Source organism: Octopus sinensis, linkage group LG19 (genome assembly GCF_006345805.1).
Source record: "Octopus sinensis linkage group LG19, ASM634580v1, whole genome shotgun sequence".
NCBI lineage: Eukaryota > Metazoa > Mollusca > Cephalopoda > Octopoda > Octopodidae > Octopus > Octopus sinensis.
The window spans coordinates 31,950,407-31,975,093 of record NC_043015.1 but is presented as its reverse complement, the minus strand read 5'-3'; the positions used below and the strand labels follow the sequence as shown (position 1 = coordinate 31,975,093).

Sequence of the window (24,687 nt, the reverse complement as noted above, 5' to 3'; positions counted from 1 at the left end):
AAAGAGTAAACAAGCATTACATTTGACAGAATAATCTGAATGCTAAGGGGTTATGTGATAAACCCCATTTAAAATGCTAAAGAGGGCTTATGAAACACCCTAGAACCAATAAACCAATTACAACCAAATTAAAATGAATTCTTACTTCTCCTAAGGGGTCGTTTTCTAAATCTCCATCATAGATCCAGCGCAGCAACGTCACATAAATAGGATGGACGACCTGGAAGGAAGAAGAAAAGTAATAAATAGTTAAGTCTTATATTAGTCAATATGATGAGCACAACTTCAAGACTATACCTGTAATGAGATGAAGTAAACATTGGTGATACATTTACCTGAACAAACAAAGGCAACGGAGAGGGGAAGAAATGAACAAGAGAGGAGCAATAAGTACATGAAGGACGACCTCGGGTCACTGAACCTTTTGGGGGAGATGACAAAGGACCTAGATATCCGTACTCAGGAAGACCCATCCTCTACAGTACAAGTGTTAAGGCCACCCACGAAGAAGATTGGCTTGCAAGAGACCTGTGCCGGTGCCATGTAAAAGCCTTTGTGCCAGCAATGTGTAAAAAGCACCCAGTACACATTGTAAAGTGGTTGGTATTAGGAAGGGCATCCAGCCATAGAAACCAAGCCAAACCAGGCTGAAAGCTGCTAGAGCTCTCCAGCCCTGGTCAAATCGTCCAACTCATGACAGCATGGAAATGGGTGTTAAAGGATGATGATAATGAGGTAGTTGAGGAAATGAGAGACCCATCATTCAGAGCTCGGCCCTCATCACGGGTGGGGGGGGGGGGACACCAGAAGGCAAGCAATTAGCAAAGCTTTTGTTGATGTAACAAAGCTAGAAGCAGTGGGCAACACGAGCCTGGTGGAATTTTCTTGATGACAGGGTTGTGCAGGTCAAAGGCAGGAAGAACACAGGGACACGGACACACACATTTTGGCATGAGATTCCCCTCAATGAAATTATCAATATAAATAGTTCCAACCTGAAAATCAAACCAAATTATGGAATCAATTTCCAAAAATTTTCCAAGTATTCACCACTGCACCATAACACTGGCAACAGCAATCATCATCATCATCGTTTAACGTCCGCTTTCCATGCTAGCATGGGTTGGACGGTTCAACTGGGGTCTGGGAAGCCAGAAGGCTGCACCAGGCTCCAGTCTGATCTGGCAATGTTTCTACGGCTGGATGCCCTTCCTAACGCCAACCACTCCGTGAGTGTAGTGGGTGCTTTTTACGTGCCACCGGTACAGGTGCCAGACGGGGCTGGCAAATGGCCACGGATGGATGGTGCTTTTTACGTGCCACCGGCACGGGGGCCAGGCGAGGCTGGCAACGGCCACGATATAAAAATAAACTGAGCAGATGAGGGGGAGCTTTTAAGTGGTGGCTTAACTTGCTAGAAATAGCAAGCAAATCTCTCCCAAATCTCAACCTAATCTTAAGAACACAAATAATGAAGTCCTGCACACCTTTGATCATTGGTCAGCTTAAAGTTGACATGTGACTCAACAACATACGAAAATAAGATGAGTAAAGATAAAAAAGGGGTTACCATATTGAGGAGATGCTGGAGCATTTGTTTGATGTAGGGTTCACCATGTTGCATACAGGAATATATTGTGGAAGCCAAGGCACCACCTCTTTTATCTGGGAGTAATAAAGAAAGAAAGAAGAAAAAAACTGAATAATGACTGGTATTTTTGATCTCTTAAAAGGCATCAAACATCAAAAGCTGGGAGTATAAGATATTTTGGCACCGTTGACTTGACAAGGACTTGTTTGACATCAGATGCTTTCATTTTTGCCTCTTTCTCTCTTTGTTTACATGCATCATCATCATCGCTTAACCCATGCTAGCATGGGTTGCACGGTTTGACTGAGGACTGGCAAACCAGAAGGCTGTACCAGGCTCCAGTTAGGCTCCAATGCATGAGAATATTTTTTATGTGTATGGGGAAAGGGAAAGTGTTTGTGTCAATCATGTTCAATTAATTAATCATAATGTGTCTCCCTCTCAATGACACGCCAGAGTGAAGGATGGTAGTGACTGACGAGGTTGAAGAATTTATTATTCCACACTTCACAGATGTTGTTGGTACGGGCATTGTTGTTCATGGTGGCATCACGCACATTCCATTGATGAGGGGCAAGCAGGTGGAATGTGACACATTCTCAGAGACATTGGGGCATAAGTACAATCGAAGTACATGAGCAACCCCTCATCGTCAGGTGGATCTTGTGGAATGGCAATTTCAAGGGATCTCAATATCTTCATCAACGTCTTGTAGGGGGAAAAAAGAGGAGAGCATCGATCATACCACAAAACAATTGAAACTCGGCATTGGTATTATACTGTGTTCCCAGTTTAGGAACCCTGCATATTGAATGCATGTGTGTATTTCTGCGCACGCATACATGCGTGTGTTTGTCATCAGTGTCAAAACCTATTGTCAGCAAAACAGGTCGAATATCCAGTCAGTCAATGCCAAATCCTTAGGGTCCAAACAGCCATGTCCCAATAATCTCATTCCAAAAAAGCCAGGCATTAAACGGTTTCAGTGACAGCATCAAAGAACACCAAACGCAACGTGTCAAACAGCAACATTGGAGACAATGCCAAACGACATCAAATAACGACGACACTCCACGTCAAAAGTAAAATAACTGCATAACATTGCATTGCTTTCAACCTGTTGATGAGACACAGGCCAATGTCAGCACAGTTTGATTCCAGTGTAGTTATATGGTTAAATAGTTCAGACATCTGTTTGAGGATAAACGACTAAAGATAAATCAATTAAAAAGACAGAATTTGTTACTTACTTTTACAAACATCAACCAGAGCGGCCAGTGCCTTGAGACGAATCAATGGGTCAGTTGTCCACACAACCATACGACATAAAGAAAGATGACCATATTCTCCTACAATGCCTTGTTTTTCCTGATGCAGCTGGAATAAAAAAACTTTCTTGGTAAAATATCATGTCAAACCCTTGGGCAACATTGCCTCTACCCAGCAGGCAACATCATTTCCATGCAGCAGGCAATGTCGCCCCCACCCAGCAGGGTCAATAAAGTACCAGTGAAACATTGGGGGTTGATGTAATTGACTAGTCCCCTCCCTAAAAATTCAGGCCTTGTACCTTTAGAGAAAGGATTATCATCATCATTACTGAAAACATCACACACTATCCAATATTGTGATGTTATAGACTGATGATTTTGTGTGTTCCAGGGATTTGTGTTGTCTGGCCAAGTGACAACAAGGATCTCAGATGGACTAGTTTGGGATGTATTGCATGCAGTTCCAAGTAAAGCTGATTTTTGCAATACACCAAGATTGTGGGGTATTTCTAAAGTGTCCAGATGTTTCTTCAGTTTGAGAGGTATTGAACCCAATGCTCCAATGACAACCAGATACATATATATACACACACACACACACACACACACTTACATACATAGACAAATATATGCACACACACACACAATGATGGGTTTCTTCCAGTTTCTGTTTATAAAATCCACTCACAAGGCTTTGGCTGGACAGGGCTATAGAAGACACTCGCCTAAGGTTCCATGCAGTAGGACTGAACCCAGAACCATGTGGTTGGGAAGCAAGCTTTTTAGCCACGCCCACAAATCCATACAAAGGCATGAACTGATGACACAAACAACAAGGTTCATCCAGTACATGCGAGCATGGAAACAGAGGCAACATAATGGCCAACACGAAATGTGCTAGACCAGGGCTTCTCAACCATTTTTTACCTGTGGACTCCTTTGATTCTATTTTACTCAGAGAGGCCCTCATAGCCAATCAATGTTTATATTTTCATAACTGAATATTATCAGGAACTTTATAAAAATAATTATTAAAATGTTTTGTGTATTGTAGAAGTATAACCGGTTTATTGCAGATAAATTTTAACAACAAAATCTTATATGGACCCCCAAGAGTCATACGGATTCCAGTTGAGAACCAATGATTTAGACAAAAATGCTGCCACTAAATGTTCAACCTGTATGACAGATTATTGACAACAAAAATGCTTGCGAAGACCTGTTGAGGCAAGTGAAATCGAAATCGATCAAAAAAAAATCAATGGAAATTGTAGTTGTGATACCAGTGCCGGTGGCATGTAAAAGAACCATCTGAACGTGGCCATTGCCAGCACCACCCCAACTGGCCTCCATGCCGGTGGCAAGTAAAAAGCACCCACTACACTCATGGAGTGGTTGGTGTTAGGAAGGGCATCCAGCTGTAGAAACACTGCCAGATCAGACTGGGCCTGGTGCAGCCTCCTGGCTTCCCAGACCCCAGTCGAACCGTCCAACCCATGCCAGCATGGAAAGTGGACGTTAAACGATGATGATGATGATGAAAAACACCAGCAATCTAATAAATTCCCAACTGAGTTAACCCTTCAGCATCCAAATCGACCACATGTGGCCCAAATATTCTACCTGTTTTATGTTCAAATTGTCAAGATCTGGTCTCTTACACCCATCCTACAATGTCATTCTCAAAATATAGTTACATTGTTGAAATCTCAAAACTACGATAAAATGCAGGATTAATTCAAATTGATGTGAATAAATAAGCATTGCATTTGACAGAGAAATCTCTGAATGGTAAAGGGTTAAACAAAAAAAAGACAAGTTACCTGACTCTCCAAGACAGCCATGAGTCTGTAGTATTCGGTCAGTTCTTGGTGGAGAGCAGCACAGAAACTCTACAACAAATGACAAAAACAAGTCAACAGTTTTAGCAAGAAACAGGAAAAGAGAATCCTATTTTAAAGTTTAAAACATTTGAAAAAAGAATAATAAATTAAACCCAGTGGTTGTTAGGGGTAGATTAGGTACCCATATTGTTGACTGCCATTTCAATAGATAATTTTCTACTAGTAATTAAGAGTCGAAGGACATCATTAGGTGGTGGGGTATTGTTTGTTCCAAGTCAGTCCTGATCGAACAGAATTATGATCAAAATGTATTTCTTCTCTTTTACTCTGACAACCTTAATATCCGAAAGTTGAGGAACAAACTAAATTGTTTCTCCATTTTCTTATTTGTATTATATATATATAAAAAATAATAAAATAAATAAATAAATAAAAAATAAAAATAAATATATATGTAAATTAATAATTTAAAATTTTTAACTTTAAATTTAAATAATTTAAATTTTATATTTTATATATTTGGTATATTATATTAATTAATTTTATTTCTATGTTTTGGTTTATGTTTTTCACTGTTTGATTTTCCTAATAGTGGTTTTATCTCTAATTTAATTTATATATATATATAAAGGTGTGCCAAACAGTGTTATGTCCCAAAAATAAATTAGCCGCACAAATACACTTCAATAAAGTATTAGGGTTGGTATGCTCAAAGGCAGTGCCCCAGCATGGTCACAACCCAATAACTAAAACTAGTGACAGAAAAAAAGTACAGGTAATGGAGCAAAGGACTGACCCCAAGAAATAAAAATAAAAAACAGAGTTGAAAAACTGGGTTAAAAGAGAGAATTCTCTTACTTGTTCGACAAGACCAACAGCTTTTAGTTGACTGTGACACTCCACGTATTCTTTGATCTTGTTGTGAAGCCAGCCACACTCTGCCAACTTACTGACCCGATGGCACACTGCTCTCCCTATTCCGATCTGCCAAGAAGAAAACAGAGAAACAAATCTACACACGGCTCTGGTTGGTTTACGGAAGTTCAAGGAGCAATAAATTTTGAATAGTAACACATGGGAAACAATGATAGTGGTGATGGTGTAAGAAAGGAGATTTAAAGGAGAGAAACACAAATATTTCATATGTGCCATGTGTTGAGTTCTGTCTCACTTTGTGACATTTTTGGACAAGTGTGTTTTAGTGTAGCCTTGAGATGACCAAAACCTTATGAGTGGAACTGGAAAAGGAAAACTGTACAGAAGCTTGTCTCATATATATATGTGTGCTTGAGTATGTACATATATGTATATGTGTGAGTGTGCATGCACGTGTGATTGATTCAATTAAACTTTTAATCTTCAAACAAAATCCTAAACTGTTTTCACTGAGTAATTCAAACTGTATAAAAGTCCCTGTTGTGATGCATGAACCTGGCTAAGCTTGGCTAATAGACGATTATCAAAAGGAATTGAAAAACCTCACAGGGGATAAATCCACATGTTGTCATAATGACATATTTCAACTTTTAAAAAGAATCGACTCAGTGGAACATAATAACGTATATTCAATATTATGCTAAAACTAAAAAAACAACAACAAAAAAACCCCCCGTTTATTCTTGCTTTATTTCTTTTGCTTTATTTCTTTTACTCCTTTCAGCCCTTAGACTATGGCTACATCAACCCCAGTACTTTTAAGCCTGGTAGTTATTCTTTCAGTCTCTTTTGCTGAACTGCTAAGTTATGGGGAGATAAACAAACCAGCAGCATTTGTCAAGCAGTGGAGAGGACAGACACAAAGACACACATACACATAGTTTCATGCAATATAATTATCATCGTCGTTTAACGTCCGCTTTCCATGCTAGCATGGGTTGGACGGTTTGACCGGGGTCTAGGAAGCCAGAAGGCTGCACCAGGCTCCAGTCTGATCTGTCAGTGTTTCTACAGCTGGATGCCCTTCCTAACGCCAACCACTTTGTGAGTGTAGCAAACTACTACCAAATTCATTCATGAGATGTAGGTTGGCCTGGGGCTGTAGTAAAAGACACCCAAAGTACTGCACAGTGGGATCGAACCTGAAACCACATGGTTAAAAATCAGCTTGTTAACCACACAGCCATGTCAGCACCTATTATGTATATTATACAGCTGAAATATTTCTAATACTGACAACATACTGAAATTTCATAATTTATCACCTCTTATGCAAATTTGGTTAACTGCCTAAGAATTTTAATTAAGAAGAATGACAATCACTGTGGTTATGCAATTAGGGAGACTCTGTAACAACGTAGAATATACAATTAAGGAAACTCTGTAAAAAATGGTGACTTACATCAGGATTGATCCTGTAAGCACTAGAAGATGGATCAAACTTGATCCATTTCCCTTCAATACCTTGGAACACATAGACCAGATCTTTCAAGAGCTCAGATTCAGATATCTCATAAGGCACTGAAAAAGATGACAAACATGAAAGAAAGGAAACCAAGGCCTCTAGTATCATCATCATCATCATTATTATTATTATTAATAATAATAATTATTACTGAAGGTGGAGAGCAAGCAGAATCATTAGCATGCCGGGCAAAATGCTGAGTGGCATTTCATCGGTCTTAATGATCAGAGGTAAATAGGGACATGTATATACAAACGTATATACATACATATACATACAAACATGTATATACATGTATATATATACATACATACATAAACACGTAAATACATATTCATACACACATATATATACACACACACTCATACATACATACACACATATACACACACACACATATAGATAGATACATACATACATGCATACATATACATAATATACAGTGTGTAGATAACAAAGCTAATGCATATAAAGTTAACACAATCCTTACTGTCGTCAGTTTTGTTGACAGGTATTCGTGCATCCGGTGTGATATTGGCTGCGCTTTTAGACCGTGAACAGACATTATATCGAGGTGAATCAGACGCTATAACAAACAAAAATAACTCCTGCTTCAACTAAATAAACAACATTAATAATACAAACAACAACATCTCAAATTTAATCTAACATTACTAATTATACTTGACCTCTTATTCTATTTTTGGTTTTTTTTTCCATCAGCCCATGCTGTGTTTCTCTTAATCCTTTAGTATTTAAACTGGCCATATCTGGCCAAAATAATCTACCTGTTTTATTTTCAAACTGGCAAGATCCAGCCTCTCGCACTTTACAATATTATTCTAAAAACTAGCACTAGGTCATAGTGCCAGTGCCTGCATATACAGCTTCGTCCAAATCTCTGACCAATCACATAGAGCTAGCTGGCATTCAATTGGCATATCAAGTTTCGGGCGTTTTGATTGGGTTTTGGATAGAAAATTCACAAAAAAGTCACTTCTATTGATTTTTTAATGGCTTTGCTGGGTAACTGGGGAAATGTAAAGATGTGTACGACCACCCTTGGACGGTTTTGAATGACCATAGAAAGTGCGAGCCCTCTAACTGGAAAATTGTGGATTTGTATAAAGGCCACACACACACACAGAGATAGACATTTTGCCATTATATATATATTTAATGGCTTTGCGGGGTGACTGGTGAAATGTAAAGATGTGCACGACCACCCTTGGACGGATTTTAAAGTGCAAACTGAAAAATTGTGGATTTGTATAAAGGACACGCACACAGACAGACATTTTGCCGTTTATATATATAGAGATAAACAATCCTGTCATTGAAATCTCAAAGCTACAAAGTAATGCACGACAAATTCATATCAATGTGAATAAATAAGCATTACATTTGATGGAGAAATCCGAATGCGAAAGGGTTAAAGTCATGATTAAGAACTAAAAGACAGGCTTTGAAGACATCTACTTTCCTTTCCAGTTAAACTTGTTTCCCCTCATCACTATGTTCTAATACTTGAAAAATATAAAACTGCTTCCAAAAATGGTCAAATCTTAGCCACCCCTTCCATCTCTCTGATCTAAAAGTACTCCCAAGAATGACAATGTCCTTTTATCAACAGAACAAATTATTTTTTAATAGTGGAGATGGCAGTCCCATAATCCTTCAGAGGAAGGGGTGAAGGCATGCAGCCTAGTGATTAGGGTATTGCACTCATAATTCTAAGAGCAAGGTCTTTATTCCCAAATCAAATGGTACATTGTATTCTTGAGCAAAATGCTTCATTTCATTCTGTTCAAGTCTGCTCAGCAATAAACAAGGTACAGCAATGGTTGTGAAGTTAACCCTGTGATAGACCAATGTCCCATTTAGCAAGAGTATTGTAATCTCAATCACTATGGAGATTAAGTTATTCTCCGGCATCCACAGGTTTGTTCCCATTTCAATAGTTGAGTGTTACAGCAATTCCTTTTTGTCTTTATAAAATGGAATGCCCTTTCCCACTTCAAGCTTGCTACAGCTAGTGTTTCATTGACTTGACTTGAAACAGTATCCACCCGGGGTGGGTTGAGTTGGCTTAATTCATCCTCAATGTTGCATCTCTCACAAACGCTGACCAGGCCTGGCAATTTGAGGCTAATGGCCGCATGATCTCCAACCACTCCTTATTCCAGCGGCGAATACCGTAGATATGGGGGCCTAGGTTGGGTTCCAGATCAGCCTTGACTGTCATCAGCCAGGTTTTTCGTTGTCCACCACATTGCTTTCGCCAACCCTGCTTTCATTACTTGTAAAAGTGGAGGGAGGGGGCAGTACTGCTAATGAAGTAAAGTAAGCTAGACTGATGGATTAGCTTTTCTTGGGTGATGGTCCTTAGGTGGTTGCTTTAGCAAGAGTTTTACTGTCATCTGCAGTTAGACAAAATCTGACTCACAAGTTAAAGCATCTTCCGCCTTTTCTTTTCACAGTATTGGAAGCCTTACCATTCCTCATCTAGTGAAGCCATAAAAAAAAAGCCACTGCATTGTGACCATACTGCAGCAACAATACACCAAAATAGCAGAATCCATTTATGAATCCATTCAAACTATGATGGCTTATAAATGTAAACAACAACAACAACATAAGTAGGGGAGAGAGAGAAAGACTGGCATTAAAGCCTTAGAATATTCTCAGAGCAGAAATAGAGACACTTACCTGGTTTCTGTTGGTTCTGTAGAGCCGTTGGGAAACTCTTACTTTTAACTACAGATGGGTCATGGCCATTTACCAATCTTTAATAAATGGAATCACAACCATGTATTTACCAATTTACTAAAGTAGTGATTTAACATAATACAATGTACTGGGCTGTCAGATAAATTTGCTTGGCTGCCCCCCCCCCACCTACCCATTTATTTAAATTCTTTCCAATGTTATTGGAATTAACAAATTAACACCAAAGTATTTTTATCAGAGTTTTTTTTTTTTCCTTTTTGTAGCTATTCTTCCTCTATAACTTTTGTTTATCATTTTTGAAATTTGAATAAATTTGACCCCTTTCCACATATATGATGATAGAGTGCTACCTGATTGGTACTCATGCCAGTGAAACGTTAAGAGCACATCTGAGCGTGATCATTGCCAGGGCCACGGATTGACTCCCGTGCCAGTGACACATGAAAAGCACCAATCGTTGCCAGCATCGCCTTACCGGCACATGAAAAACTACATTCAAGCATGGTCGTTGTCAGTGCTGCCGGACTGGCTCCCATGCAGGTAGCACATAAAAACACCTTTTGAGCATGGTCGTTGCCAGAACCGCCTGACTGGCCCTTGTGCCGGTGGCACGTAAAAAGCACCCACTACACTCTCGGAGTGGTTGGAATTAGGAAGGGCATCCAGCTGTAGAAACTTTGCCAGATCAAGATTGAAGCCTGGTGCAGCCATCTGGTTCACCAGTCCTCAGTCAAACTGTCCAACCCATACCAGCATGGAAAGCAGATGTTAAACGATGATGATATTCAGAATACGATGACTATCAGACTAACAAAGGTGCAGGTTCTAGCTGAAAATGGATGTGCTTACCTTGGAGGAAACTGTGTATCTGGTGATGGAAGACTGCTAAAACCACTGCTAGCTGATGCAGATTTGGGAAATGATGAATGCGTAGAGGACACATCCCCAATAGCATGTGAAATGTGGGTCGCATCATTCATGATAGGTGTAGAGGTGTAAAAACTAGTCAGGCTCTGACCAAACAGCTGTCCAGTTGACTGCGGAGAAAAATCATTAAAAAGAAAATCATTAATTCATTTTGTATGGAAGACTTCGCATATCCAGGATAGCACAACCATAAACACACATGTGAACAACTCTTAACCTTACAACCACAAGAACACACACAGCAGAGTGCAACCCTCACACAACCACAAGAACATTTAAGCAGATCCTTTTTAAAAATTATTTCTACTATAATTACTAGTTCTATAAATCCATGAAATCCATCTAAACCTGCTGGGATGCATTAACATTTTCTGCAACAGCATTGTCTAGCTGCTGCTAAAATTCCATACTGTACCCTGTACTAAGGCGGCGAGCTGGCAGAAACGTTAACACGCCGGGCGAAATGCTTAGCCGTATTTCATCTGCCGTTACGTTCTGAGTTCAAATTCCGCCGAGGTCGACTTTGCCTTTCATCCTTTTGGGGTCGATATATTAAGTACCTGTTACGTACTGGGGTTGATATAATCGACTTAATCCGTTTGTCTCCTCTGTGTTTAGCCCCTTGTGGGTAGTAAAGAAATACATACTGTACCCTTCTTAAATCCTACTCCCAAGTACTAACTTAACTAAATCAGTGATTAAGAATCTCCTCCTGATTAATTCATCTCTTCTCATACAGATATCTCAACATCACAATCTTTGACGCACAGACTCTCCTCCTCCTTTGGTGTTCATTAATAATTTCACAAGTATTTCCTTTTCACCATGTGCTGAAGCCTCCTTAATCACAGGTTATTTCATCTGTAGAGACCATCAACTTCAGATCTGAATTCACCCTTTTCCATTTCTTCCTCAGTTGTTGCTGCGTAGCCCCTTGGTTGTCCTACTCAAACAGACCAACAGCACATAGGTAGGTAAATGATCACATATCCAGCCTCCCAGATATTCAATGCCTTCCTGCTGTTAAAGACCACACTACACACCTACGTCAGTAGAAGATCCCCTTTGTGGTCTCTTAACCTGTCAGAACAAGCAACCAAATTAATCCTTCAAATTAACTTCTACATTCTTGAGAAGGGAACAAATAGATGTTATTCCTTAGCCTCTGCCAGCAGTACTTGCCATTTTCAGTTAAATGCTGTATTTTTGTGCTTTTTACCTGGCAATCGTGCTAGCGTCTCATGTTCAACCACTGCTTCGTCTCACTTCTGTTCTTAAATGATAAATATGCAACATATCATACTCAATTTTTTCTCTTCTAATTCTGAAAAACTTTCCTTATTCCACTTCCAGTGCCAACACCTCACCACTGTACAGCATCATTCTCCTTCTCCTTCACACGTCATTCAGTCTGTTTCACACAGAATAAGAAACCATGACATTCAAAGCAAACAAAACATAGAAGTGATGTGAGAAAGAGAAGCAGGTGAAAACAGTGACTATACACTCAGTGGTATGGAGCATACATGTTCAGACTTGCAGGTAAATTGTTCATACAAAAATTAATTAGACTTAGAGAGACTGTGAAGGTATGTGACTTAGTCGTTAGGATATTTGGCTCATGATCATAAGGTCAGATGTTCCATTCCTAGCAGTGCATTGTATCCTTAAGCAAGACACTTTATTTCACTTCACTCCAGTCCACTCAGCTGGCAAAAATGATTCATACCTCTAATATTCAAAGGGTCAGAATGGTTCAGATGCTGCAACATACACTCTTATGCAGAATGGCAGTCAGCTGATAAATAAAAATGACGAAGATGCACAGTGTGAGAGAAGAAGATACATTGGTACCAATGAGGCTTTTTGGCACATCTTCAATTTTCCCATTGATGAGGGGCACCCAGCCATCATTCATCTGAGTGTCCATCGAGAGCAGTGCTTTTCAAACTTTTTTCTGAAGCCGAACCCCAAGGAAACATTTCACTGGCTCGAGGAACCCCTGTGCAATAATTTAATAGTCTTATGCACACATATCTGCACAGGAGAATTAAAAATTACTGCCGATTTTAGCATTTTTGTAACTTCTTGCGGAACCCCTGGACTGTACTGGCGGAACACTAAGGTTCCGCGGAACCCTGGTTGAAAACCACTGATCTAGAGAATGGCCACAGGGTTGTCTTTACAAAACAAACAACCTTGCAACAAGCACTTTCTTCAAAAGAAACTACCCTTACTGCCCTTTTTAAGGTGTGTCAAGTAGATAAAGATGCAAGAAAACTCCTTTACCCACAATTGCCCAAGTATTACACCTGGAGAAAACAATAAATGGCACAAGAGGAAATGTGGGGCTGATGCTCTTGCAAGAGTTTACAGTGTCCCCTCCAAGCCAAGCAGAATGCTACTACTTACGCCTCCTTTTGCATGAAGTACGTGGTTCCGAATCATTCCAAGATTCAAGGAGGGTAGATGGTCATGTGCGTGAAACTTATAGGGAATCATGCTATTAAGAAGGGTTTTTTTTTTAGAAAATGAACATTAGGACCTTGCATTGACTGAAGCATCAGTAACAGATTCTCCAAGGAAACTCGGTAACTTTTTTGCAATTATACAGAACTTGTGCCAACTTGGCCGTCTCCAACAGTTTTGGATGAAACATTATGAGGGCATGGCTTAGGACTTAAAGTATGCAGTTCAACAAGCAAACCCAGATATCAATATTCAGTTCTCTGAAACAATTTTTAACCAAGCACTGACTGAAATTGAGGATCAAGTTTTGGCCATGGGAGACAAAAATTTGCAAGAGTCTGGCTCTGGACTGCCAAAAACAAACCAAGTGATTTAACTTCAAGAGACAAAGCAAGACAGACAAATTATGATATCACAGACTTGGTTGCATTTGTGAATGAACATGAACCTAAACGTTGTACATATGATCAAATTTATTATTATTATTATTTTTGTATTATGAATTCAGAATTGATTTCCCAATTGAAGAATAAATTGAATTTAGAATAACAAATTTCTATACAGCATATTTTGCTTTTTTCTTCCAATATATAAGGAACAATTTCATTCCTAGGCAACACCGGGTGCCTCTGCTAGTCCCAAATATAATGAACTAATGTGATTATGATTAATAAACCTGAGCAAGACTGGGTACTGCTGTTCATTATCTTAAAAATTATTAATTAATGAAGGAGAATATGAGAATTAATTACCGGCTGGTTGTTCAGCAAGTTACTTTCTTTCAGACGGTACAGAAATACAAGGACAGATCCCTTTTGTTTGACAGTATTCTGAAACAAAACAAAGAAAAAGAAATTGTGATTATTTTTTTTTTCACATAGGGAGAAGCCCGAAAGTTCTGGGACAAAAAAAATAGTCAACTATAATGATTCCAGTCCATTGCCATTTGTCCTTCTCAAGTCAATAAAATAAAGTATCGGTCAAGTCGGCCGCAATGGGATTTGAACTCAGATTGTAATGGTCCATTGTGAAATACCACAAGGCATTTTATTTAATGACTACCACTAACTCTTTAGCATTTAAACCGGCCATATCCATCTCAAATATTCTACCTGCTTTATGATCAAATTAGTCAGATCTGGTTTCTCACACCTACCCTACAATGTCATTCTAAAAATAAGCAGTCATTTAAATCTCTAAGCAACAAAATAATATGTGAATACTTCAAAACAATGTCAATAAATACCATTACATTCGACAATCTGAATGCTAAAGGGTTAAGCAATAATTATTTCTACCAAAGACATAGGGCCAGGAATATAGGGGGGGGGAGGAGTCTTTCAAAATTTCAACATTGATAAAATCAAGAACAGGTTAAATACAAGGAGATCAGTTTAATGAAGTGTACCCCAACCACTGTACAAATCAACATAAGAGGTCATAAAATCATTAATTGTCCACCTCGCCAAAAAACTTCACAACAGTAAGAGTGTAATGGTCATGTTGACTTACATTGTTCTGGAATACTCTGTAAGAACTGGCAAAGGAAGCAGCTTCTTTCTCTTTTCCATTTCTAGCCACTGCAATCAGAAAATGCACAACACTTAAGCACTGACGACTGAGAAAAAGGATAATACTTCAACAACAACAACAACACCAACCCTTCAATATTTCAACCCTTTAAGGCAGCAAGGTAGCAGAATCATTAGCATACAAGGCTAAAATGTTTAGCAGCATTTCATCTGTCTTTACGTTCTGAGTTCAAATTCTGCCACGGTCAACTTTGCTTTTATCTTTTCTGGGGTCAATAAAATAAGTACCAGTTGAACACTGGGGTCAATGTAATCAACTCACACCCCTACCCCAAACATGCTGGCCTTGTGCCAAAATTTGAAACCAATATTTCAACACATTCTTTTATGATGTATCTCAAGTAATCTTGTTCCACCGTTTTTCTTCATCTTAGTTAGACTTAACCCCAACTTCATCAAATTAAGACTGAATTCTAAAACTTGTAGCTGACTTACTCTTGCTTTAATCACATTCCGCCAGCCCCGTCTGGCACCTGTGTCGGTGACACATAAGAAAACACCATCCGAGCGTGGCCGTCAGCCAGCCTCGTCTGGCACCTGTGTCGGTGGCACATAAAAAACACCATCCGAGCGTGGCCGTCTGCCAGCCTCGTCTGGCACCTGTGTCGGTGGCACATAAAATCACCCACTACACTCTCGGAGTGGTTGGCGTTAGGAAGGGCATCCAGCTGTAGAAACACTGCCAGATCTGACTGGCCTGGTGCAGCCTTCGGGCTTGCCAGACCCCAGTTGAACCATCCAACCCATGCTAGCATGGAAAGCGGACGTTAAACGATGATGATGATGATGATGATGATTATCTTCATCACTATCAGTGTTTTAATTACCAGTTTCTTTTTTTTAATTACTATCTTCCCATACTGAAATGGATAGAAGAGATCCATCAAAAAGTACTTTTTTTTTAACTAGTTCATGACTACCAAGCTTTCTTATCAAAATTAGTTTATCTTAACATCAATTACTAGCAACAGTTTGGTAGGTCTGAAATGCCTTATCACATCAGGTCTTTCCTCAGCCCTCCTATGTTATATAATCAGCAAAGCTCAATGCATTGTTTTAGGTTGGTCTTCTAGAGACACTTTCCCTAATTTGGTCACAAAACTTTTCAAATCAGCCTATGATATTTATCTAAACTAGTGATTCTCAGCCAGGGTCCAAATAAGATTTTGTATAAAATTCATGTGCAATAAATTTGTGTTGCCAAAAAAAAGAAAGAGACAGACGGTTAGCAGTCCCCTTGATATGGACGGAAGAGATAATTTTATTTATCTAACACATATAGGCACTGCTCTCTACTTCAAAGCAACCCCAGCATGGCCAGAGTTCAATGACTGAAACCAGTAAAAGAATTGGTTATACTTCTACAATACACAAAATTTAATTTTTTCATACATTACCAAATAAAATTTAAATATAATAAAATTTTTAAACATCGAATGGCTATGATGGTCCACTGACCTAATTTAACTGTCCATGATAACATAATTATCTCCCTTGCTCATACAGCTGTTAAGAGTTGATACCCCCAACTAGACCAAATTCTCAACCAACAGAAGTGGGCAAGCAAACACTGAAGGAGGTCCAGAGTAGACCATCCCAATGAAGTGCTGGCCAGGCAGACAAAGGTGTACAGTACTTAAAAATAGGCAAAATATATAAATTGAGGTCTGGTGTGCTGCTGTTGACTCAGTGTTGGCAGGAAGGGACTTTGCTGTGGATAATTTATTAGAACTTGGTTCGAAGGTTTCTACAGGAAAAAAAAAAAAGATTGCAGGAGAGAAAATACAAAGAGAAAAAAAACAAAAAAACGATGAGGACCACAACATAAAAATATTCCAGCTCAAAACAAGATGTTACCTTGGATTTCCAGATGCTAATAACTGAAATACAAAAACCAATACAGCATTAAAATTTCAGAAATCCCTAGAAGGGATCTTTCAAGTAAGTAAGGTCTCACACAACAAACAAACTGCAAGTAAGATATAAGCCTTCAGGGACCATACTTGTATATCAAATAGAAATTTTTTTTTTTTTTTTGACAATTAAAGAATAATCTATTGAAAACGATTAATAAATGAAGAAATACATTTCATATACACACATATATATAAATTATGGCTAAAAAAAGTTTTTGGTAGCGTCCACAATAGTATATTAATACTAAAAAAGAAAGATTAGTCAGTGAAAGTCTCATTTCTTAGTTTATGCATATACACATATAAAAGGGGTTTGAATTTTCCATAGAAAATATAATTAAATACTGTTTAACACACACTCTCTCTCTCATATATAAAGAAATAATTGAGATTCCGTTGAATTAGGTACGTAAGTTGATGCACCAAATTAATGCAGTATTATCTGTACAACTCAAAGTAAGGTGAATAAAATCAAAATAAGCAACAGGATATCAAGAAGTGATGCAGTATGACCGTTTCAAGCAGCTCCATTTAATTGAACAATGCAAGCATTACATCAATTTAAATGCAGGGCTATCCTCAGCTGCATAATTAAATAAATAGAATTTTAATCAGTTGGACACAATATAATTGACAATTCGACAACAGGCCAGACAACTGTGTTGAGCGCCAATGTCAGTTTTAGCAATGGTTTCTACATGGCTACATGTTGCTCCTAATGCCAACCACTTTTGCACACACACACACAGTCCTGGGAAGGTAGAAAGATAGGATATTTCCAATGCAGCACTCAACCCAAGCTTTAGGCTATCTACACTGTTGGATTCCAGATTAATAACAAAATTCTTCAAGCATAATAAAACATCAACTCTCCCTAAATTTCTTTGGCTCTCTTTCTCTCCCATTTTTTCTTTCTCTCTCTCTCTGTTCACCACCACCCACACCATCTCTATGCCTACTATTACTCTCACCCCTATCGTGAGGAATAGTAGGAGTGGCACTGAATAGTGAGAGGGGGTCTAACTGTGACACACTGACACACAGAAATGAGTTTTCTGCATCTATTTTATCAGATATATATATATACACACACATATATATAGATATACAGAGACACACTCTATATCTAAGCCACTTACAGCAGAGTTTTAATAATTAATACTTACAGTGTCTTTTAATTTTCTCCACAATATCAAATTCATTACAGTTAGTCGGAGTATCAAAATGCCTGAAAGATACAGAAAAAGAAATGATCAACATTTGTTACAAGAGTGAACAAAGTTAACAGCCACACCGACATTAACAATACACTAGATGAACAGTGGTGACTAATTCTTGATCACAAATTGCCCAGAAGACAGGAGTCGACTGTAGAATTTCTCAAAATGGCTTCCAAAGAATTCTAAGGTCCTGTGAAAAAAAAATCTCCAGGTTTCTGCAAGAAGAGGTATTTTGATAAAGTTTAAGAAAATTTAATTTAAAAAGGAAATGCCATTGTGTGCTTTCAGGCTCAGCCACCTTGGTCAAATGTCTTCTGATATAACATCAGATTGACCAATGGCTTGCAAGTGAATTTGGTAGACAAAAACTGTGAGGAATCCCATTGTGTATGTATGTATGTATAGACATGTGTAAAAAGTACCCATGTCGGCACCATGTACAAAGTACCTGTGCCAGCACTACATATGCTAGTGGGGCAAATTAGTAAGAACCTGTACCAGCAACTGTGACAAGCACCACACAAAGAGCATGCATACCAGCACCAGGTAAAAAGTGCCAAGTACACACTGTAAGGTGATTGATGTTACGGAAGGGCATCCAGCCATATATATCAAGCCAAAACAGACGATTGGAGGCTGGTGCAGTGCTCCAGCTTGCCAGTTCCAGTCAAACTGTCCATCCCATGCTGGCATGGAAAGCAGACATTAAATAACGATGATGATGATGATGGCGCATGTGTGGGTGTCTTTGCATTTGTCCTACTGCTTGATAAGAGGTGTTAGGGTTTTTACATACCCATAACTTGGCAGCTCAGCAAAAGAGACCAATAAAATAAGCACCAGACTTTTAAAAAAAAGTACTATGGTCAATTTGTCCGACTAAACTCTTTGAGGCAGTGCTCCAGTATGGCTGCAGTCCGATGAATGAAAAAGATAAAAGACAACAGACTGTGAACACAGAATGTAAAGAGCCTTAAACTAAATATCACAATGCATTTAATCCGTTGCTCTACCAATTGTGCCATGATTAATAATTTGACATGTATCTGAAGATGTGTTTAAGTCCTAGCTACCATTACTGTGGTTTTATATATTTATGATATAATGACCATACTAAGACACAAAAGCAAATGTCTGATTAATCTTTCTGTGAACAAGAACAAAATGGACTTACTTGACCTGGTTTCTGTCCTGGCTGGGACTGCCCTCATAAACCAAGTACTCCAGCTTCTCTGTTTACAGATATATGGCTAATGTTTATAGGCCACTTAATCAGATGACGACACCAAACTGGTATGGCCAGTTTGCAGAAATAATGCTATCTTAACCTGTTGTTTAGTACATTGATAATTAAATATTAATGTTCTAAACAGCAGATTTAAGCAACATGAAATATATTACAAGACACAACGTTTGTTTTAGCCTGTGTTTCTTTCCCTTTTAACACATGTAATTTGTATGCAATAATAATAATAGATGAGACTGAATCAGTATAATAGTTTCCCCAAATATAAATATATATATATATATATATATATATATATATATATATATATATATATATATATATATATATATACATACATACACACACACACAGGTGAGCATGTAAGTACAAAAAAAGGGGGGGAAATAGTACTCGAATACCAAAAGTAGAGTAATATGCTTTTATTAAAGCTGCAAAATTATCACAAAAGCTGTTACTCAGAGTTTCACGTTCCCATTTGTCAGACAGTTGTGAAGAAAACACAACTGTTTGATAAACAGGAATGTGAAACTCTGAGTAACAGTTTTTCTGATAATTTTGCAGCTTTAATAAAAGCATATATACACACACACATATATATATATATAATATATATATATATATATATATATATATATATATATATATATATATATATATATATATACACAAAACTGGGAATGTGTGTTTATCTATCTGTCTGTGAATCCCTAAAACTTGAGAAGTACCCAACTGATTTCATTCAAATCTTACACATGCATTACTTAGGGTCCATGGAGAGTCATGGGCCAAAAATATTTTCAACTTCTTGCCTATTATATACATCATCATCATCATCATCGTTTAACGTCCGTTCTCCATGCTAGCATGGGTTGGACGGTTCGACCGGGGTTCTGGGAAGCCAGAAGGCTGCACCAGGCTCCAGTCTAAATAACACTTTGAATGTGGATCCCCCCCAAAAAGGTAAAAGTAATTACCCAATCAACAGCAGGTATTACTGCTGGACAAATGTTTGAAAAGGTCAGATTTCTCCTTAGAGTTGTGGAATGGCACAGATGGTTCAACAATAAACTAAACACTGATGGCTTTTTTTCATCTTAATGATGTCATAAGAGGCTTACACTGGTCAAAGTTGACCATGCTTCTACACATGTATGAACAGGTCTGGACAATATCTTCTGAGAAAGACGAGCACTAGCAGTTGCCTATGTAAACAAGTCCCCTCTTTCTTAAACTACTAATGTTTATCCAAGGGAAAGGCCATTTGGCACCATTGTTATTATTACATGCATTGCCACCTGAAACAAAGAGCCATAAAGACCCTTTATGGTAGGGGTCTTCAACAACCAAGCTCTAGATTATTCAGTACTGGGCTGTGCAAGAAGAATAGATTTTTAAATTTTATTGAGTATGGCAGCCTGCATTATATATATATATATATATAATAACAATATAATAAAACATATGCATATATACATACATATATGTACATACTTACATCTATATGTATATATACATGCATATATGAGTACAGGACACCACAAATAAACATAGAACACAACGAGAAACGAAAACATAAAATCAAACAAGGAAACAGACTTTTTTTAACAACGAAAAAACAGGACAAACAATACAAGGAAAATTCCCCTTCATCAGCTGCCCCTGGTTCGACTCAATGCGTGTTTCGAAGGTAAGGGCAGAACACGGCCAGGACAAAGCAGTCCTTCCTGCAAAAGGAATTAAATAAAATTCTTTTGCAGAGGGGTAAAACAAGTGACATATATAGATGAAAAGCATGAAGCTTGGAAATTTATCAGGAACCCATTTCAGTGTGAAGTAACTGATGTATTGGATCAAGTGCAAGAGGGGTTACTTGAGCTGAAGTTCAACTCCCAAGCTAAGGAAAACTTCGAAGAAATGGATCTTGAAATGTTCTGGATCAAGTACCTTCCTGTTTACCCTCTGATCTCACATCATGCTCTTCAGATTTTAGCTAAGTTTGGGTCTATGTATCTTTGTGAAGCTGATATTTTCCACGCTCGTTGCTCTCAAGACCAAGTACAGAAACAGGCTGAATGTTGAAAGGGACTTACATTGTGCATTCTCTGCCATTCAACCACGCATTCAAGATCTTGTAGATCAGAAGCAGTGGCAAGTATCTCACTTTTTGTATAATGTGATTATATATAAAATTATACATATTTTAGATTTTATTGGTTACTATGGCTGGATGCCCTTCCTAATGCCAACCACTCCGAGAGGGTAATAGGTGCTTTTACGTGCTACCAGCATTAGTGCCAGTTGCATGACACCAGTATTTGTCATGACCACACTTTCATTGGCTCCATGGGTCTTTTTAAGCACAGCATATTGCCAAAGGTCTTGGTTACTGCCCTCATGAGGCCCAGTACTTGAAAGGTGCTTTTTACATGTCACTAGCACAGGTGTTAGTTACACAACACAGACATCATTACCTACATAAGGCCCAGCACACACACACACACATATATATATATATATATATATCATCATCATCATCATCATCGTTTAGCGTCCGTTTTCCATGCTAGCATGGGTTGGACGGTTCTACTGGGGTCTGTGAAGCCAGAAGGCTTCATCAGGCCCAGTCAGATTTGGCAGTGTTTCTACGGCTGGATGCCCTTCCTAACGCCAACCACTCCGTGAGTGTAGTGGGTGCTTTTTACGTGCCACCCGCACTGGTGCCAGACAGAGCTGGCAAACGGCCACGAACGGATGGTGCTTTTTATGTGCCACCGGCACGAGGGCCAGGCGAGGCTGGCAACGGACACGAAACGGGGCGGTGCTGGCAACGGTCGCGAAACGGAAAGTTCTCTTACATGCCACCGGCACTGGTAACACATCTGCAATTTCCATTGATCGATTTCGATATATATATATATATATATATATATATATATATATATATATATATATATATATAAAAATGTGACCGTGTGTGTACCGTTGGCGATTTTTTTTCCTCCGTCTTCCCTTCCTTGGATCTTTCCTTTTCCTGTGTTTCTGACGAAGAGCTCCGCTCGAAACGTTAAACCCTCCTTCTTTCCTGAGCGTCCAATAATACTATACTTGTTCCACGTCCTCGCGTTGTGTTTTCATGTTTGGATTAACTCTATATATATATATATACACACACATATGTACACATACACACATATAATGGGATTCCAGCAGTTCTGTTTACAAAATTCACTCGCAAGGCATAGGTCAGCTATAGTTGAAGACGTTTCCTCAAGACGCTGCACAACATTATCAGACTCAAAGTTTTGCGGTTGCAAAGCAAACTTCTTAACCAGACACCCACGCCTGTTTAAAATCTAGTCTTACAGTGGAATAAATTACCGTTTTAAACAAAACAGTGCAGATGATAGAAAGACCAGTTGTATGAGTCATTAACCTTCACCAAATTCCACTTAATCATTCTGTTCTAGTAAGATCCAACAACTTCCAGCTACATAGAGAATGGTGCTTAGCTAACTAGTATATTAATTTGCATATCGGTACAGCAACTTACGCCCACATAGCGTATGGCATTTAGCTAACGAGTGGATTTTTAAGTAAATTTAAATATTAGTGATGGTTTAGCAAATGTTAAAAATTCTATTTATATCAAGCATGACATGAAAACTATAAAAAAAAACTAAAAAAAAAAAGGTTGAGTGTAACAAAATATGTTTATACACGTTTTAAACCTACAAATATACTCTGCTATACTCAATTTTTATTTTTACAAATATCAATGTTATTATCAATTGAAATGTCAGAGAGAAAATGTGTAGAGTGTCCTGTGTTCACTGCATGGTGCTGATGACATTAAAGTGCTTCTTATGTAACCAATTTTTAAAAGGAGATAATTTTATTAACATGACCAACAAGTGGAATATATACATATCATCCTTATCATTTAACGTCCATTTTCCATGCTAGCATGGGTTGGACAGTTCGACTGGGGTCTGGAAAGCCAAAAGGCTGCACCAGGCACTAGTCTGATCTGGCAGTGTTTCTACAGCTGGATGCCCTTCCTAACGCCAACCACTCTGTGAGTGTCGCGGGTGCTTTTTACGTGCCACCGGCACAGGGGCCGGAGGAGACTGGCAAATGGCCACAATTGGTTGGTGCTTTTTACGTGCCACCAGCACAGAGGCCAGACGAGGCTGGCATCTGCCACATTCGGATGGTACTTTTCTTTTAACATGTCACCGGCACGGGTGTCTTAACTACTATTTCCATTCAATTTATATATATATATATATATATATACTGGTGAAGCAGTAGAGTAATTAATATGGCATTGCTATTGTTTTGCTCTAGGTCAGTCATGATCAGAAGCATTCTATCCATGACCAACTTGTCTTTTTATTTTTAGATATTGCATACTTTAAACTACAATAACCAATGTGTCCTTTTTTTTTAAGACACTAGGGTGTGATTTGAGAGACATCTGGCTACTATTTTTAGCAGGACGAATGTCCGTAAAGATGTTCCCTGTTTATGTAGATTTACAAATTAAATTCAGTTCATAGCAAAAGACTTATCTTTATTGTTTTTATACTCTGGATTGGCAGAATCAGCAGAAAATCAGACAAAATATTACTATATAATTAAATACCAAAATTTACCATTCTGAGTTCAAATTCAACCTAAGTCAACTTTGCCTTTCATCTTTCTAAGGGTCAATAATATAAAGTACCAGTCAAGTACTAGGAGCAATATAGTTGATAGATCCCTCTCTTCTAAAATTTTTGACTTTGACCAATGCATGAAATTTTTGCAAGCTCGTGTGTGTGTGTGTGTGTGTGTGTTAGTGCCACCTTGCTTTGACATCATGTGACAGTTGTAAACAAAAGTAACCATCATGCAAGCTGTGTCCATTTCCAATCTTCCATGGAAACATGTCTGGTCATGGGGAAATATTGCTTTACTTGCAAACAGGTGAAGGTTGGCAACAGGAAATTCCACCCAACTTATGCAAGCATGGAAAGATGTACGTTAACATAATGGTAATAATGATATATATATATATATATAAAGTTAATCCAAACATGGAAACACAAAGAGAAAACACGTGAGGACATGCAACAAGTATAGTATTATTGGAAAGAAGGAGGGTTTTTAGTTTTGAGCAGAGCTCTTCGTCAGAAACATAGGAAAAGGAAAAATCAAAAGAAGGGAAGACGGAGGGAAAAAAAAAAAATCGCCAATGGTATACACGCGGTCACTTTCTTCACATACTGTTTTTCTGTTATCTTGGTGCGGTACAGTGGATAAATTTAAGACTTTAGCTCTAATTTCTAGCAGATGGATGCTTGTTAAGCATCCTTACGCTTCATACAAATTTATAATTCATAGCTATTTAATGCTATAGCGCCTGCGATCCACCTATGTCACAGCTGGTGATATCAATTTTAAAATTTATCCACAGATGATATGAACAATAGTGA

The 24,687-nt window shown here is 38.3% G+C and overlaps 1 protein-coding gene, 1 long non-coding RNA gene and 1 pseudogene across 2 annotated transcripts in view; 2 read left to right on the top strand and 1 right to left on the bottom strand.

Annotated features, from left to right (window-relative positions):
- The window catches only part of LOC115222271 (gamma-tubulin complex component 3 homolog), a 42,607-nt gene that overhangs the window by 13,542 nt on the left and 4,378 nt on the right, over positions 1-24,687 (bottom strand). Inside the window, exons 3-14 of the mRNA XM_029792439.2 lie at positions 17,908-17,969; positions 14,746-14,813; positions 13,986-14,063; positions 10,687-10,874; positions 9,817-9,893; positions 7,598-7,693; positions 7,045-7,163; positions 5,565-5,690; positions 4,686-4,754; positions 2,842-2,968; positions 1,571-1,665; positions 146-220 (exon numbers count right to left, since the gene is read on the bottom strand). Of these exons, the coding sequence (XP_029648299.1) occupies positions 146-220; positions 1,571-1,665; positions 2,842-2,968; positions 4,686-4,754; positions 5,565-5,690; positions 7,045-7,163; positions 7,598-7,693; positions 9,817-9,893; positions 10,687-10,874; positions 13,986-14,063; positions 14,746-14,813; positions 17,908-17,969 (1,180 nt within the window). The remainder of the gene's footprint in view (positions 1-145; positions 221-1,570; positions 1,666-2,841; positions 2,969-4,685; positions 4,755-5,564; positions 5,691-7,044; positions 7,164-7,597; positions 7,694-9,816; positions 9,894-10,686; positions 10,875-13,985; positions 14,064-14,745; positions 14,814-17,907; positions 17,970-24,687) is intronic.
- LOC118767110 lies at positions 12,542-24,540 on the top strand. Its single transcript, XR_005003005.1, has 3 exons — positions 12,542-12,702; positions 23,028-23,033; positions 24,529-24,540. It is a non-coding gene; the product is annotated as an uncharacterized LOC118767110 (long non-coding RNA).
- Positions 16,020-16,143, top strand: LOC115222433 (annotated as a pseudogene).